The sequence below is a fragment of the Homalodisca vitripennis genome, chromosome 4, assembly GCF_021130785.1.
Source record: "Homalodisca vitripennis isolate AUS2020 chromosome 4, UT_GWSS_2.1, whole genome shotgun sequence".
Classification (NCBI taxonomy): Eukaryota; Metazoa; Arthropoda; class Insecta; order Hemiptera; family Cicadellidae; genus Homalodisca; species Homalodisca vitripennis.
In genome coordinates, this window is record NC_060210.1 from 146,496,731 (window position 1) to 146,515,500 (window position 18,770).

The 18,770-nt window shown below is 33.5% G+C and overlaps 1 protein-coding gene across 1 annotated transcript in view; it reads right to left on the reverse strand.

Moving 5' to 3' along the window:
* Nucleotides 1-6,505: 6,505 nt before the first annotated feature.
* The window catches only part of LOC124360265 (fatty acyl-CoA reductase wat-like), a 35,372-nt gene continuing 23,107 nt past the window's right edge, over nt 6,506-18,770 (reverse strand). The window contains exons 2-9 of the mRNA XM_046813715.1: nt 15,216-15,434; nt 14,481-14,729; nt 12,009-12,157; nt 11,496-11,605; nt 10,290-10,482; nt 8,640-8,921; nt 7,543-7,800; nt 6,506-6,717 (exon numbers count right to left, since the gene is read on the reverse strand). Coding sequence (XP_046669671.1) covers nt 6,558-6,717; nt 7,543-7,800; nt 8,640-8,921; nt 10,290-10,482; nt 11,496-11,605; nt 12,009-12,157; nt 14,481-14,729; nt 15,216-15,419 — 1,605 coding nt within the window. The 5' untranslated portion in view covers nt 15,420-15,434 and the 3' untranslated portion in view covers nt 6,506-6,557. The remainder of the gene's footprint in view (nt 6,718-7,542; nt 7,801-8,639; nt 8,922-10,289; nt 10,483-11,495; nt 11,606-12,008; nt 12,158-14,480; nt 14,730-15,215; nt 15,435-18,770) is intronic.

Here is an 18,770-nt window from a genome sequence, read left to right on the forward strand (position 1 = left end):
TTTTATTTCATTGAATGTGTGAGTAAAATAAAGGAAAATAAACTGAAATAGCAAAGTTGTCATATGTCACCCATACATATCTCAGTACAGGAAGTAAAATATTTCATCACTTTCGCTGGTTAAACTCGACCTTGAATATCCAGGTGAGTTGAAGAAGGAATGAGTCCAGGAACAGTTTCCTTTTTCAATTTAAATTGACTACAAATTTTCTACGTTAATTTCGAACTACAATCACCTAATTTGTTTCTTCCCCAATTCAACCAGTTGAAGACAAACAAAACATAATTATGTTTTATTTGGTATTATAACCTGTTTGAGCCTATCTACAGTGGTGACTCATGATATTATTTCAGGTAAACTTTTAGAGTCTTTGAATCAGATGTACAACTAAATGAATGTTATAATTATGTCAGAGATAACATATAAAAGTAAGGATAGTCAAGTTAATAATCCACACTCATACAGAAGTCATAATGAACATTCCCAGAAGTGAGGGTGAAGAATTCATAACTGAAGAAAGTTGAAGGGGTAAAATACTAAGCCAGATTGTTGTACATAACTGAGTTATATATATATATATATATATATATATATATATATATATACAATTAAACACCCAAATATAGTTTTCGAGGACTTTTTCGGACTGATGATGAAAACTTTCAGTGGCGGGGTAGCATTATGCGTAGCTCCTGAACCATTTTAGAGATATAGAAAAACCCTCCTTTGAATCGTATTGGCAATAACTCACCACACTCGCTAAAATCAGTCTGTTTTGTAGCCAGTGCTGATTGTGGTGGAATCTAAATAATAAGATAATACCGAATAATACCATAAAAGGACTTATCCTTGTTTTTAGTTGGTTATAGTGTTGGTTTAAACGGCCTTCTTGAAAATAACGTATTTGTCAAATTAATCTGCAAATCGAAATCGTGAGTTTAAGCGATTGTTGCGCCTTAATCTCAGCGGCTAGTAACGTAAACGCAACCCGCCACACACATAGCTATTGGATCACTTTGAAAAAACTCACCCGGTATATACAATCAAACATATGTTGCCCAAATATAAAAAAGACTTTTTTAATGGGACTTATTGATACATTAGAAGTACCTATATTTATTCTTCAGTACTTTGCAATGAAAAACGGCCACCGTGTACCTGTTAGTCGCAAACCATTTATTAGCCTTTACGCTATTTCAAGTAAGACTGATTGACTCAGCTGTAAAAAGTAAATATAACTTCAAAAAAACGAAGAGTGAAACACGACAACAAAATGAACACCAAACCCAGAGAAATAATTCGCCTGAACGTTTTAGCGGAAACTTGTATAAATAACTAAGCTAATAAAAATAAGACCAGATTGTGTCAGATATAGTGTTTTATTTTGTGCCTCACGTGTCCCTTTCTTTCGTGCCAGTAAAAGAGATATTTAAGTCCGAAAATTATGGTATTTTATATTTAATATAATTCAATATCTAAAAATGTAAAATAAGTATTTATGTTTATCCAGAAGGAGAGTTCAAAGAGACGATTTGAAGTACCAACGTATGTCAATAAACCTGAACTGAACTGAACTGAATTCTATGAAGACCAATTAATTGGCCTGGCCTACGGCAAACAGCTCTAACAGTGAAGATGACTACCAAAGTGAGTGAAATAGTCCGTATCTTTTACCGATTTTTTAAACGTTTGGTTTATCTTTGAGTTCACTAATCAATTGAGTTACTTTATTTTATTCGTACTATGTTTTTAATTCCGTTCAATTTCCATTGTTTGGAAATAAATAAAATGAAGACAATTTTTTGATTTGAATGTAATGTACAAGTTTAAGTTAAACTAAAGCTTTTGTTACTAAGTTTAAATGATTTGCTTATTTTAAAATATTTGTGTACTGTCTAATATGAAAAATGGAATGTTTTGTAATAATAAATATATTGATTATTCAAAAAATTAGACATTTGTTTTTAAAACAGATATGTTTTTATTTTAAGTATAAAATTTCAAACCTAAAATTATAGTTTAAGGCTATTAAATAATGTAATGATTTCATAAAAGTCATAACAAAAAGATATTAAGTCGTTAAAGCTCTGAAAATTCTATGTTGAACACTTTTTCTATCTTGATTAGTGGATCCAATAAAATCATTTTGAAGTTTTCCGTTTTCCTCTCATACATTCAATTAATTGGAGTAAAAGAAAAAACGCAAAGAGAGAGCTGTGAATATTCCTTATAAAGATAGCTCTCGGTGTACTTAATATGACGTTAAAATATCCAGACATAAGAATACAATCGCAAAATTTAAAACAATACTTGTTCCTAGAAATTGGTACAACTCCAGAGTCTGGCGGTCACCAAATCGCTGTCTTTACCAAATTCACAAATTTAGAAGATGTATGTTGAAGAGACAATATCAAGTCATTTCCTTCACACTTTTTCGCCATAAATTGGCCATAAATACTTGTTTATAGTTTCTTATATTGTAATACACTAAACTCAGAATGTCTATGAAATCATTAGAACTTACCGTATCTAAACTGATATACAGCATTTACATAAACATAGAAGCTTTCTGAATCTTAAAAAAGATTATTATTTTGAAAACGGTATCTGGACTAATGATGTTCCACCCCGAGAATTCGCAGATTTTGTTTCGAACAGCAGTAGCAAATATCTGTCTATGATTGTGCTGGAATACATTTCATGTTTATGCTACAATACGTTCTTCAAACGTATGGTATCATGGTTCAAGATTATGAATGAATCACCGTACATAAATAATTAAGTAATGGGAAAATGCCTAAAAAAGTAGATAAATAAGTATTAGCAATTTATACTTTGTTGGATCGAGATTCTTGTTGCCTATATACGTATTTTCATTTCATTAAGTTAAAGATCATATTTTTTTATTAATACCAACTGAATGTTTAATTATATCATGCAAAGCTACCAATATATTTCTTATTCTAGCTAACTCAGGCATAAACCAGGAGTTACGTATACATATTTATCTTTAGACTAATACTATGGCTAAGCAGTTTCACAAAAATGCTCTCAAACTACGAAATAGAAAGAAAGAAGTGAAAGAACGTGCACCTTGATTTTTACACGTAAAAACGGTCCAATTCATTTCCTATAATTTTGACTTCAAATAGGCACTGAATATATTTAATTTTTTTCCGCTCACAATCTAATAGTATCCTCGTATGTGCCTTGCCTTTATCTAAATGCATTGTCAATGAGCAAAGAACCGCTATTATTGCATCACCGTTATTACCTAACTATTAATCTTTGTATCGTATCGATATCAGGGACAGCTGGCTACAAATAAGCTCTGGTTACCCTTGCAGCTTGTCTTGTAATACCTTTTTACTTAGATTACACTAGATAGCTGCTGGGCAACAAGCATAAGTCCTTTGAAGTCTAGGTGTTTATGATGCCGAAACGATGCAAAGAGCTATTTTTGAACGTTTTTGTCACGAACTGTTTATGGATTTATTCAGGCGTACACCCCAGATGCCAGGAGTGAAGCTGTGTACCAGTATCTGATTTAAGACGCTGCACTAAGCGGAAGGTAAAATGAAACTAAACTCAAATATACTCGCATTGAACCAACCCTTCTCACTATAGCTATGCCAAATCATTATTTATTTTCGTTTTTATATCTCAATATATATATATTCCTTCTTTTGATCTAATTACTGATCACAAACGGTCCTCAGCATCGCCAACTTACTAGCTAAGTGAAATCGTAACAGTTCATTTATCAAATAAATACTTACGGAATTTTTGTTTACCAGGAAAAGGAGACTTATTATAAAGAATCAACTGAAATACACAATGATTTTATTAGATTATATTGTATGCATTAAGTTAAATCAGTGAGGTGATGCATCCCCATTCATAATTCAATGAATTTATGACCAGATGGAGGACCCGTTATAATTTCTTTTCCAGAAAAGGGGAGAGTACTTACAACTCTCCTTATTTTTTTCATTGTTGGTTGGAGGCTGTTGAAAACACAATCATGAACTTACCTATTTATAGCACCCTTTAAATGTGCCAGGTTTAGTTTGAGATAAGATATTTTTTGCTTTATTTTTAACATTAGTGAGAAAACTATTTTCCAGAACAAATTAGGCTTACCGAACTTTTATTAAGTTGATGTATGCAAAGATGATTTTGCATAAAATACGTACTTGGGGGTTGTTCTGATAATTTGCTTTGAGCCGAAAATAAGACTTCGATCAACGATATCAATATTGTCATTTAATATATTTTTAACTCTCTTTACAAGCTGCTACTGGATTAAGTAGACCGATAATATTTAATGGATTATAACTTTATTATTTTTATTATTATTATTTAGGACAATTAAATCCTACGTCTTGGATTAAATAGTACTGTAGATAAATATGTTTGCAAAGATGAAAGTTTTAAAAACATTAAAATTACTAACAAAGTGTATTATAGTATCAATAGGTTTACAGGAAATTGAATGTGAAAACTGATAACGTGATTCTCTGATAAAAGTGGAGCAGAATAATTAAAATATAGACGTATGTTGGGGTTAGTAATAAGTATAAAATTTTAAACATTTAATTTACAAGGGGGGTCTTGGGTGTATGTAGGAGTATGTAAATATATGATGTACGAGGGAATGGATTCTAGATATGTTCACTCAATATTTGATTGAGATCAGCAAGTCGTCAGGCTAGAAAAACCAATAAAGAATGCCACGCTGGTTAGCTTGGAAAGGGGCGTTGAGAATACATGTTATACCGTTGGGAGATTACGACGGAAGGACCGTTGGGAATAAAGTTGTAATTTATTGTGACAAGTAACCTTCACACTACTTGTATGAAAATGGTTGCGGTGGAGAGAAATGGGTACATATTTAACGTGCACTGACAAGAACAAAGAAGGACCATCACCTCCTCGCAACAGATATCATATACTACCTCCATGGGGGTTGAAGTGTAACTGTGCTTTGAAGCGGGCAAATAGTGAAATGCTTAGGTTATAACGTAGACGAGGACAAAATTTTGTCCTAAAGTTAGTTTTATAGCTAATGATATTGTCTGGAACATATTCAATAAATAATATAACTTAGAATTGAGGATCCATAGATCCACCCTGTGTCTAGATGTTGTCGCTTCAAAAAAAATGAGAGCTTGAAAAAATACACCTGAGGATAAATTTGATACCACCCATGTGAGTACCTTAAGGTACATTAAGATTTAAAAGCTTTAACAAGCTTAATGAGAACATAGTTAAAATATTGATATTGTTATTTGGCAGTCAGTAGAACCAGCCCTTTTCAAATCGATATACTACGGTACTTGACCTACAACGGTAATTTTATGCCTTAATATCTTTTGTTCTGTCAAATGACGTTACGCCCAATCTTATAGAAGACAATTTCACTTCCTACTAATAATGCAACATGGGTTTACAGAGGTTCAAATTGTATATTATCCTGCATTTTAAGCAATATATGTAATATTTCTTGACACAGTAGTCCATGTAATTAGTAATTAATGTTGGGGTCAAAATCAAGATCAATTTTTCACTTAGCATGGTCTACAGTAGGTTTGGATTAAGTGCAAACGTGAAATGGAGCAAAACTCAACATTTACATTGGATCAACTCTTCCCACCATAGCTGTGTAACATGTACATACACAAAGATTAAAAGAAGGGGATGATAATTTTCTATTGGAAGATTAATATGGAAAACATGGACAATACGTTGAAGATTTTAAAGTTTTGTCTATGCTTTGAATAGAGACTACCTCACTAAGAAACAGCTTCTTACCTGACATCAGTGACCATTAAATCTAGACATTTAATAATTTGGATACGCTTCCCATGATGGGAATTCCTTCGAATGTTCATCGCTTATGTCAGATAGGAATACTTGGGATGCTATTTCAAAATGAGTTGCCTATGACACCCTTAGTACGCTTTTTGTAACGCACAGTTTATTTATGTTGTAATATAATTTTAAAAATTTCTTAACAACGCTAAACTTAGAGGGCTTTCAAAATTAAAAATAATATATTTCAGAATAATTTCATTGATTTAAAAGTAGACAGTGTTGTAAACAAGTATGTACATAACTTAATGCTCTGGATGAGCTTTTGGAGATACAATTAATATTGTACTGTATGTTTGTTAAAAACCATTTCAAGCAGTCTATAAAAGCTGCGATTGTCACTTTTGCCCAGCAAAGTAAAGAGGCAAGCTAGTTTTGTTGTATTCAGATGATTTGTCCTCAGCTCACTTTTTGAGATTCGAGAGCAATAACACTATTTAAAAAGAATAGTAAATAATACATAATCAATTCCTACCACCATTTCTACTTCAAGTACTTTAATAATACTAGAGTAGATCACTAGCTACTTTACGGGACAATCCTGCTCACTGTTCTTGACTATTTTTCCGGCCAAGAATAAATGCGTTGTGTGAATATGTAAAATACACTAGGGACTTAACAGAATGAAACATTTCAATTTTAATAGGAAACTGTATTTACAACTATTACAGAAAGATTCACAATTAAACTAATAAATAAGAACATTCACTAATAAATAAAACAACAGTTGGAGAGCAGAAGACTAACTGAGAGCGTTGTAGAAGGTAGAGCCACACGCCCAACTGACTCGGAGTACGAGGAAACCCAAAAATAGCCTTGAGCGTTTGATGGGCCCAGTAGAATCTGAAACCCAAGCACATATTATAATACGTCACAAGTACTGTTTGAAGACTCATCTAGAAATCAAAATAATTAGTTTGTTAAATTCTGCCTACTATGGGCTCACAAAGCGTTTTGATGTTTTTTTTAAATCATAAAACATTGACAATGAAAATTACAGAACTATATATAATCTACAATTTAATAAGCCAAAATGAGCATTGTTTCACAATTATTCATTTGTCAGGAACATCCCTTATTTACTATTTCAGCTTACCGAACAGCGTTATAGCAGAGTTCTTAGATTAATAAGAATTTCAGTATACATTTTAGATTTTTTATTCGTACTTACAGAAACTTGAACTAGTTATTAGATACACTTCATCCTTTAATTGTTGTAATTTTAATGCTTTTGTTTTTGCTGATTTTAAGAGATTATAAAGTGATAAGAGAGTTATGAACTAAAATATGATATTAGTGCTAAAAGTTCAATTTTGTTCAAGAGGTGCATACTTGATACCTCAGAGTACTGTATAAACTTGAATCTGTATCAGTTATCCCGACAGCGTGTTAGTTGCTAATTGTAAGGTTAGGTGCAGTATAAGAGTGACAGAAGTCGTATCAAAATTCTGATAATTATATCGTCCACAGAGAACACATTTTTATTTAGTGGATTAAAATTGTGCGGGGAGGATGAGCTGTGTGCTCTAGTGACAGTTAGTATCGAACAATGTAATTTAATGTCTGACAGTTCCAATTCTCTGTTGCTGTTTTAACGTTGAGAATAACCTAGATAGACTTTATATGAGTATCTGAACTCGTTATATCAACATTCTGATCTCTACTTACCTCCTCCATCTGATCATGGCTTGGGGCAGAGTGCTCATATCGTCTTTCAGCAAATATACTCGCAAGCCACGAATATAATTGTAGAAGAACTTGTCCCAGTCTAGCTGCTTCATGTCAAAGTTGAAGAGTTTCTGATCGGATGGGCTCAAACTACGCCAAAGCTCTTGAACGTTGTTGTTGCTAAAATTCCACGATCTGTGGGCGAAGTACGCCAGTACTCCGGAGAATTTATCTATCTTGCGATAAACCTGGAAGAGGCTGTAATATAGAGGTTAAAATATTAGTTTTAAGTATAATTTTGTATTCTGTTAAAATAAAAGATTACATTTTTAAATTATACTTAAAGTAAACTACAGAGTTTGAATTAGGCTACTTGGCCTAAGAAAGGTCTTACGTTCGTAATTTTTTATAATAATCAATCAAAATATATATTCAGTAATAAATTAAAAATTTGATCCAAATACTTCCTTAACCTAATTCAATTTTAATGATTAAAAGAAAGGATTATCAAACCGTTAAAAGTTTCATGATTTCACGCAATCGTTCACTCCGTCTGCTTTACAAGGAAAGCCATAATAACAGTATCCGCCGGTCTTATACATTGAAGCTACTAATGCTGCTTTCAAAGATCTAATTCAAATCAATTCAAAACTTTAATCTTTATAAAATTAATGGAATAGGTGAATTCTACTTAGAAATATTAATGTGGTGAGTCGATTAGATTATACGAGAATTTAACATAATGTACTTTTTAAGAATGTTTGATGACTGTTTAGTTGACATGGCATTATTTTATTTATTAACCCGTTTCATCTTAAACACTTCAGTGAAATAAATCAAACTGCAAATCCCCAATCCCTGCGTTTTGTACATGACGTACATACAACTGGTCCTATAATTACAATTTGTTATTCGACAATATTAATAAACAACACTTGCTAAGAAGCAAGCAATCCTTTTGGACTAATTAGAAGGCTATACCATTATCAGTATCAAGTATTAATACTTGAGTATATCTGCATTACATAGTCGTAATTACATGCTGCATAAACACACTGTTAAATAGCTCATAGTTTTGTCACGAAACGAATGCATACTTGGGACTTTCCTTGCCGGTGAGTTTGGCGAGAATGTCAATGATGATGGCTGGTAGGTAGTGCAGGAAATATGTACAGATCAGGTGGGTGATCCAGAAACGGTGGATCGTCAGGAAATAGTACCACATGGCTCTCATGGGAGGCACACTCGTTCCGTGAGTCTCGATCAGATATTTAAAGTCTCCCCATTTTAGGGGCTTCTCCACTGATGACACGTAGTTATAAATCTTTGGTTCGTCACTGACCAAGTCCTTGGGTTCCTCTGGAGCTTGCTTGTTTTGGCTGGAAACAGAAAGATAAACTTAAAAACTGGTAACTTTTTGTGGAAAATAATCACACATGTCATTTGTGTATATTGTAGTACATAATATTTTAAATCTCGTAACAACGACTATGAATAAGAGATCGTGTACAAATCTGTAAGGTTTTCCTTAAACAAGAACTTACAATTTAAAAACCTGCATTTTCAGTTAATTTCATGAAGTTTCAAGAAAATATATTTTCATCACTCTGTATGGTAATGGGCTAATTTCCAATACAACTGATTCTGCGAAAGTCATCGTTTCGCTCCTAGATAAGTCATCTGATTTCTCTCTTCTAAACATTACTTTTAGCATGTAAACCAATATTTCCCTAAGTAAACATATCTTTTCTTGTATAAGCAATTAAAATTTATTGAAGGTCTTTTGCAGTACTTTATCCGGTTTAAAAAATGTGTAATGTACATCAGTGCGATTCCGTTTTTGGTTTGACAGTCTTATGTTCAAACGGCTGATTTTAACACCAAAATAAATTTTGAAATAGTGTTCTGTTTTCTTATGAAAGAATAATTACTATACTATGAAATGTCAGGTAACTATTAACAGATTTCATGTGATTTTGTATATCGTGATGAACAGTATCGTTCAATATTCGTCTCGAAAGTTCGATTGTAGGGTTCCATAACATTTTCCACGCTCGGCTTCGCCTCGCTATATTTTTAATTATTTACACATTGGCCATAAATCTCTGAGTTATCAATGGTCATTTATTTTTATTGAATCAAATACACCTACATTTTGGTTCTATAATTCTAGTTGATATATTACTACGGTTCTACTTTAATAAGACACTTGTCTTATCGGACTAATTCTACATTTGAGTTGAATACTTTCGATTTATTAATCAGCCCAATTAGTTGTGATTTGAGTTCTGAGAAAATATGTTCAAGATTTTATGGCATTAGTTACACAGGAGATAATTTATTCATACTGTTGTCTGGGGGATTATTTCAGTTAGTTCTGAGTTTCGACGCTACGGCTGCGCCACCTAATTTTGTAATATTTACTAACTGAGCATTTCAGTCCACAGATGGCAGTCCGATAGCTCACTATTTTGTGCCTCAATTTATAGCATTGGAAGAGTTATCTCTTTTGTCACAAATAAAATCAATGGTTTTAGGTATTAATTAGAATTAAAGTGAACGGGGATGGTAAGTTACACTGAATAAGAGTACACTGGTAAAAGGTTATCCTCAACTGAGTATATATAGGTCTAAAGCTGCATGTACGTTTCAGATAGAAACTGGATAGCAGTAAAACATAGAGCTTCAAATAACATCGTAAAATAGTATAATTTATGTAATGTACTTGATATACATTGCTAGTGTACCTATCTTTGATGGTTTTCCAAGCAGATGCGATGAGAGCATTGACCGTCATGTCGACAGGGACGATGTTAGCAACACAGTCAGTGTTGGCGTAGATTGTGTGAACCACTCCACAACCAGCTCCAACAACAATACCTGTCGGCCCGTACACGTTGTCTGTCCATCCAATCAGCGGCTCATATGCTGTTCCCACTACTGCAACATTTCAAAATATGCAGGAATTGACATTAGGAGACTTATTGCGAGATTTTTAATAACCATAATAAGAGAAGTAAGTATTGTCTTTAGCGTTATACGTTAAGTATAATCTTTCAGAACAGTAGAAACGCACACAAAACTAATTTAATCAAGATACATACGAGTATAATATACGTCCTACACACCATTTATCAAACTTGCAATCAAAATGTATAAATTTTATGTTGAAAGTAAGTAATGTTTTGTGGGTAAAACATCTCGCCAGTATAAATAGTTATTTATTTTCTTAAACAGAACCTACTTGTTGTAAATATTTTAAAAAAATCTTGTAATATGTCTATAAATGGCTGCTAACCGTTTATTTAGGTTCAGCTTATATTCATTTTTACTAAGTCAATGTATAATAACACATGGGGCTACACGTAATAATGTTTATTTATGCAATTTCCGGTTTTCTAGTTTTAGTAGGATGGTTTGATTTATTTCAAAGGCAGGCCAGTTGTTTTTGCATATTTAATTATATAGATAATGTTTTTTTTTTTTTTTCTAGAAAATTTGGTAACCTCACAGTTGATTGAACTTGATCAATAATGTCATATTCTTCATTTCAATACGCACAAACAAATTATTAACTGCTAACATTTTCTGGAGTAGTTATACTATTTGTTTTGGATGGTGTTATGGAACTCTGTGATCTTTCTGGATTTATATGATTCGGCGAAGAGAAAGTTAGGTACTTTTATCGAGACAAGTCTTACGTTACCATATGGATTAAATTCTTTAGCAGACAGGCTTTGGATTATAATTTTAGAGTTTCTCACTAGAGCTGTTTAGTGTTGGAGGCGCATTGAAAAAATATAATAAACTTAGCTAAAATATATATATATATATATATATATATATATATATATATATATACTATATTTAGTTAACTTTTCGTTATATTCATCGTATACCTTTGTTAAATCAAAGAACCAATACGGTTAAATGTATATAATAAAACTACTTACCAATAGCTGGCCTGAAGATTGTTATAGGCAATGTTTTTGAATGCTCCTGGACAACATGTTCGGCCACAGCTTTGGTAAATGCGTAAGTATTGGGCCATTTTCCTAACAATCTGTAAGTGAAAATGTATGTATTAGTCAGAATAAACTAATAATTGTGCAATTATTATTAGGATAATTGTAGTAATTTTTTAGCTTTGGTTTTATAGATTCCATAATGGAACAAATTGTACGTGCTGTGTAATCTAAAAAATTCTCTAGCTCGTGATTTGACACTGTAAATTGAATTTCACAACATAGAAGTTTGTCATCTTATATAGGAATCCAATCACCACGGTTTAGGATACATTAAAAAAAAATGTCTTATAACTTCCAGTGGCCATAAGGGTATTGATTAACGACACTAGCGTAGGTTTTAACTCTTAACTAGTAACAAAACTACATCTCACCCCTCATTACATCCACCCTTCCATTTGTAATCGACTTAATAGCTGATAAATTAGGCTGTCAACTTACTTTGGCAGCATGGCTTCCAACAGCACATCGTCATCGACATGCTCGACTATCTCCTTGAGGCGATCGTGTGCCATGGGGGTCGGGTAGAGAGTTTCCTCTATAGTCTCCAAGTGGCAGTTAGCATATGCCGTTGACACGTGAACAAACACCTAAAACGAGCATTAAACTTGTCAAACTGCATGCTAATAATTTGTAACAGAATGTATAGACTCCAACCAATGGAAGCTTAGAGCGTATAATACGAGAATCTAAAGAAATCCACAAAAGTAATGCAAGTTTCTTCCACCAACTATTTACAGCGTAACTTTTGAATATTGCGGTGTACTCCTAAACCTAGAAATAAAATTCATGCCTTGGTGTTGGTGTTATTTGTATTTCTGTTTATAGTATTACAATATGAGGGTATTCGACATTAATGTGTTTTCAAAAATCAGAATATAGTTTTAAATATGACATTTAGCAACATTGTATTATATAACACACCAACTTATACATATTGAGAATCTTGAGCTAGCTCCAGTTATACCTATTAACAGAGTGGTATTGTTAATTACGTTTCTTCCTGTTATTGAAGATCTACTATTTCCTCTCCTCCCCATCCCAGAAACGGAGTTAGAGAATCGGTAATTTTTCTTGAAGTGTCGAACAGAGGGATTCTTGTATTCTGGGTTTACGCTTACTATCACGAGTCAACTCCAATAGAAGTCCAATCAGACAAAAGAGACAATATTGAAATTGGTGTGGTCATTGAAATGTACTAAATGGAGTTAGTATGCGAATTGTAACTTTAGTTCATTAAAATGTTTATTTTTTCGTACACATCTCAATATCCAGACCAAGTTTTGGCCACCTACAATTTTTGGAATTATCTTTTGGAAATCAGTAATCTAAGATGCACAAATCACGGACTAACGTAGACAATGATAACATTACCAACTGAATGATTAAATACTCTCTTGTACAAATAAACTTCTTTGAACACGTTTCGCAAAATAGTGATTTGTTAAAAATAAGTTTATCGATGAACTTGAGAAATAATGACGGATAATTTTCCATTCCCTAATAGGTAAGTTATTCCTTTGAGCATCAGCAAGGATTTTCCAGGTCATTCAGTCAGTAGATTCATTTCCTTCAAGCGAGGTAAGGTGCTGGGTCAATGTGTTTATGCTTGCATGATATGTGATGGCTGCTTGCAACATTTTTCGACGAATCCATTGACGGAGGTGCTTTCTGTTCATAAGCATGGAGGACGATGTAAGTTAGTAATATTTTCTAAATTTATAGTTTGTCAATGGTCTGAAGCGCTTCCTTGCTTCATTAGATTTAGAAGTTCCGTGTAAAATAGATGTAACTTCTTTTCGTGTATGACAACGTTTAGTAAACAAATATTAAGATTTTCAGGAATAACTTTTCTTCTGTTGAAGATCTGCGTCGAAATTGCTGTAATTTTATGAAAAACTTACACTCCATTTTACTATCTTTTTTTATATAATTTATTCTTATAGATAACAGGTTTCAATATGGTTATTGAATGACTGTTGATTCAGGAACACACCCTTTAAAGAAACAATAACTACAAAGGATGAATGTACGCAGTTGGGCTGCTGTAGAAAGCAGAGGAATGTCAACTGTTTTCTGAACCTTGTTTGGACAAGAAGTAATACTCGTACTTTCAGAGCTTACTTTGTAGAAAGAAAAATTTACTCGATGCTCTCCAAATCACTCTTTGAAACGTTTTAAGAACACACCATTTTCCCACTCGTTTCAATAATCCTCAAGTGTCTTTCGTGTTCTTCTTGACCTTCTGAGGCTATCCTGAATATCTACACAAGTTGCCTAAAAAAAGTTAACCTTTTGTATGCACATAAAGGTTAGTTTAAAGCTACCAAATGGTGTTATAATCGCTTTAATATTGCGACAACGTCAACAACTTAGATGGTATAATTGTGTTGTAAATGCCTGTGATTGTGCGATTTGGTACCATATAATTAGTTGATAATAACCTTTTTACTAACTCTCTATTACATATAAATGACTTGGTTTTTCCACAGAATAAGAGTGTGATAACTAAGGATAGCTTTTTGTTGTAAAAGCATTACAGGAACAATGACTTGCCGTCGTTTGGTTAGAGAAGTGATATCAATCTCTAGCTTTCACTATAACATGAAGGAGGCTTGTGTATATTTAAATTTTATGAGTAAATCCATCCAATCCATTTTGGGGACACAACAAATTTTTAAAAGAAACCTCGAACATACTTTCATTATAGTAACAAAACTAGGTACTATAATGATATTTGTTACGTGGCAAATAAACTGGGACGAGTTTTTGGACTTTGTGGTTTTGCAAAAGTACATTACACTGTCTTATTTATACACCTAACTCATAATTTATCTTAATATGAACAATATCATCACTGCATGAATTCCTAGACAGTCATTTATAAGCTAAATCGCTGGCCGGAATCCATACCTTCAAGTTCTTCATTTCCTTGGCAAGGTTGATCATCTCCTGAGTGCCCCTGACGTTGATGTTGTAGGCTGTCCTGAGCTGCTCATCGAAGCGCACAGTGGCGGCGCCATGGAACACTGCCGACACCTCTTGCACCAGAAGGTCCTTATCGTGCTCTGAGAGGGCCAGCCCACGGGCACCCATATCACAACTCACTCCCGTTACTTTGTGCCGATACTTGGGCTGCTCCCGCTCCAACACCGAAAATAGCTGGGAAGACAAAAAATAAAAAAAAGGTTAACTAACAAATGTCATTGCTTTGGCTTTATTAAGGAGTATTGTGACTAACTGAAAACGAGAGTTTCCATGATGATAATGGAAAGGAGGCCATTCTGTGTTTATATACGACTTCATTATTATTCCATACTCGAAGGTTAGTTAACTTCTGCTCTCTGATAGAGTATTACTAAAAAAATCAATCAAGATTTGTGGAAACTCGTGGATTGTTTGATATTTAAACATTATATCTACATTATACATTTTAAATTCGAATTCAGAGTGAATATACTGTACTTGTTGTGATGTAATGTATGAATTACTGTATTAGTCCATTCTGTTTACATTATTTCAGAAGAGTTTATCGAATTAATATGGGTGGTTAAAGTTATATAAACTCCAAATAATAATATTAAAATCTATTAGAATTTGATCACTACTGGTCTATCGGTTTGGTATATAAGACGTCCAAATATTTACCGGATCTTCGAATATCTCGTCCAGCCGCTGGTGCATGTTCTTGCCTCGCTTCTCACGGACCAGCAAGTACACGTGGCGCAGATCCGGGCAAGATCTCAGCAACTTCTCCGTCAGTACCTTCCCCATGAAACCCGTGCCGCCAGAGATCAGCACGGACACATCTCGGAAGCTCTCCGGTATACTGTTGCTTAGCGCGTTCTCCATCACTGGGCCTACTTCCTGCAACATCACACCCGGCACTCGCTTATTGTTCAGCTATACGTCATAAACGTCTCCATTAATACTCTCATCAATGCCCATTTCACCAGAGATCACTACTAGCACATCTGAGAAGCTCTCCGGTAGCCTATACTGTTGTTAAATTAAACAATAATACTCTTCTACAGGTTGTGTTTGTTGTTGCAGTTTGTATTGCAGCCTTAACACACACACATGTGTCGTGTAACAATTAGATTAATAGTTACAGTAGAAGCAAAAACCCAACAAAAAAGTATCTTACTATACGGATGGTGTAAAATAAGTAGCGCTTTCACAATGGTAGGTGCAAATAACAATTAACGAGCTGTTAGACACCTCATCGTCTGCATCGTGACCGCAACAGGAGGGAAGAGGAAACCACAGACACGTGTTCCGTGGCCTCAATCAGCATCCTGATTATATTCAAATCTGTTTGACGCGGTCAACTAATAGTCATAGTATTAAATTTTTAAATTGGTGCAGAATAAAGCATATAGTTAAAATCTGAAGACTATATATTCCTACAAAGTACATGAGATGTAATACGTTTGATGTTGAGATCGTTTTAACCACTTGAAGACAACCAATCCCTTAAGTTTCTTGAGTTACTACTGTTCTGCGAGAACGAGGTCACAGTAAAAATGTTTTAAAAAGGATTTTTTAATGCGAATAAATTCCTAAAAGCATTCTCTAAGCTTTTTTGGCACCGAAAAGAATTTTGAAATGAGGTATAAATACAAATTCTCAATAATTATTATATACAAGTTAAGGTACTATTTGGTATGTATTGAAGTATTTCCTACAAGGGAAGTACAATTGCTCTGGTTTAATGTCTGATGAAACACAGAAAACCACATTCTGTATTTGTAACTTGAAATCTCTTTTTACTGCAATCCATTATTTCCAGTACTGCGGTGATTTTTAATATATAAGATACACTATTTTAATTACAATCAACACTTTTAAACGAATCGTTAAAAACTAAATGTGAAATATAATTACTCAGATCGCACGTGGATCTGTTTAATTTAGTTATATTTAAAAAATCATCCACCGTATTGAAATTAAGTATCTAATCTCAAACTGAAAATGCAGGAAACAACGCTTAGAACTGGGTGTTTTGAAATATAGAAAACTTGAATGATAATATGTACGAAAAAGACAGCAAAACGTATAAAAAATGTGTATGACTAATAACAGGAATAAAATAAGGTTTAGATATACCATACTGAAATAGAATAAACCGGATACAAAGGAATGTAGAATGACTCGATAGAACATAACGAGTTATTGCACGGACAAACGGACAGACGGCGTTTTGGACATTTTAACCCCAGAATAAATAAGGTTCTTCCTTGGACCAAGAGGAACTTTAGTACCAAGTTTCAAGTATCTGGGACTTTCCTCAAGAGTTATCGAGACAGTCAGATGGATGGACAACTACACGAATTTAATAAGGCACTGTCGGGTCCTTAAGCTCTTTCGTCAACAACTAAACAACTAGTGGTCAATATAACAAATTTTTGATATTTGTATTCAGGTTTTAGTCTGGAAGCTTATAAAATTTTCATAGAATATTAAAATCAGCCGATGAAGAACCTGACAGTCGCAATTTTGAATCCAAATAACAAATCTTGATATGTTCGGCCGAGGCTAGCTAAAATATGATCTGAGGAAAATATCGTTTGATATTTTTAATGTCTCCTATTTCGACCGCAACCAAAACCAAGGTGGCTGACGATCTACTTTAAGAAAACTAAGCTGTTGCTTAAGCAATGCAAATTGGCTCTTGGACTTGATTTATTTGCAAGTTTTACTAATGTGGTTTTCACAACACCAATTACTGACTCTTCTCATTCAAGTCCCTAAGCTGCTAACAATATTTTAAAAATCCACTGACAAAAACGTTTCATCTACATAGTAGGTAACTATCGGATAATCGAATATTCAAATAACAAAACGTAACTATTGTAGGAAGGGTTGATTCAATTTGAATGCTGAGTTTAGCTCCAGTTCATCTTCCAGCTATTTAGATGTCTCTGATGTCGAAACAATTTAGAAGTTCTTTTTGAGCTTCTTCGTCGTCGACTTTCTCTTCAGAAAAAACATGACTCCAGATTTGGTAGACAGACATGAGTCAGGTCTGAGACAGCGTCAAATACCAGACGCTACAACGAAAGAAAGGTGAACTTGAGCTAAATTCAACATTAACATTCACGACACGATGTACTCGAGTCAAATATTTGTCTCTGTATCGACATTTCGTCGTGTAATATTTGACTAAGTTAATAATGGCGAAAGTGCATTGCAATGTTTGAGGATCAAACTTTTGCATCGTTATGGTGTGGCGTAGATAAGGAACGTGTTTGGCAATGTCAGAGCCGAGGCCACGGCAGACAAGAACGAGGAAGCCTCACACGTGTGGAGCAGTCGCGGTCGCGGAGGTACTAGTTATACAGGCCTGGAAACTATGTGGATATCCTTGAAGGTTGTGTGACGTATGCCGTGGTTGACACTGGGCTGCAGACAGCCTGTGTTCCTTCCGTTAAACAGTTTGGCTGCTTGTTGAACTGGGCGTGTAATGATATGTACTCAATCCTCTGTATGCCTTTGGAATCTCTGTGCATTATAACGTTCAATAGATCAGAACTACTGATTTCTTTGTTGATTGTTGGCCCTGAGACAATGAGATTGAGTCTTGAGCACTTTCACTACTAAACGGCTCAGTGATTATACATACACCACACAATGATTTGGTAATCTCTAGTAGCGAACGTGTTAAATGAACGTGTTATGAAATTTAAATTTAAAAGAAATATTATTATTACCAATAACGAACAATACGATAATTCTTACAGTTTTACTTACTAACATCCATAATAAGTATTAGCTCCATTGTTTTTGTCTATAAATTAGAGAATTTATTGGTGGTTTATCAATTTATCTTAAATGCCCTGGCATTGATTGAATAATTAATTTCTATGTTAAGTTCTTCCCTTAAAAAGTAAAGTACTTAGGTAAAAGGTAAAGTAAATCCCTTTTTTATAAGAAAAGTATGATTTTATAAATTGCTTAGATAATTTAGTACTACATAAAATGGAACAAAGTAAATAATTTTGAAATTTAAAACATCTATTTTACATAGTTTTTGTTTTAATGCTATTCTAATTTAGTTGAGTCCAATCAGTACATACTTGTGCTCCCTTGTTCTTATTTTAGTAATGAGACCAATTTTAAATTTAAAATAATTTATATTATTATAATACAAAATCAAAAAAATTTAAAATTAGACGACATAGTGAATCTTAATGTCTCGAT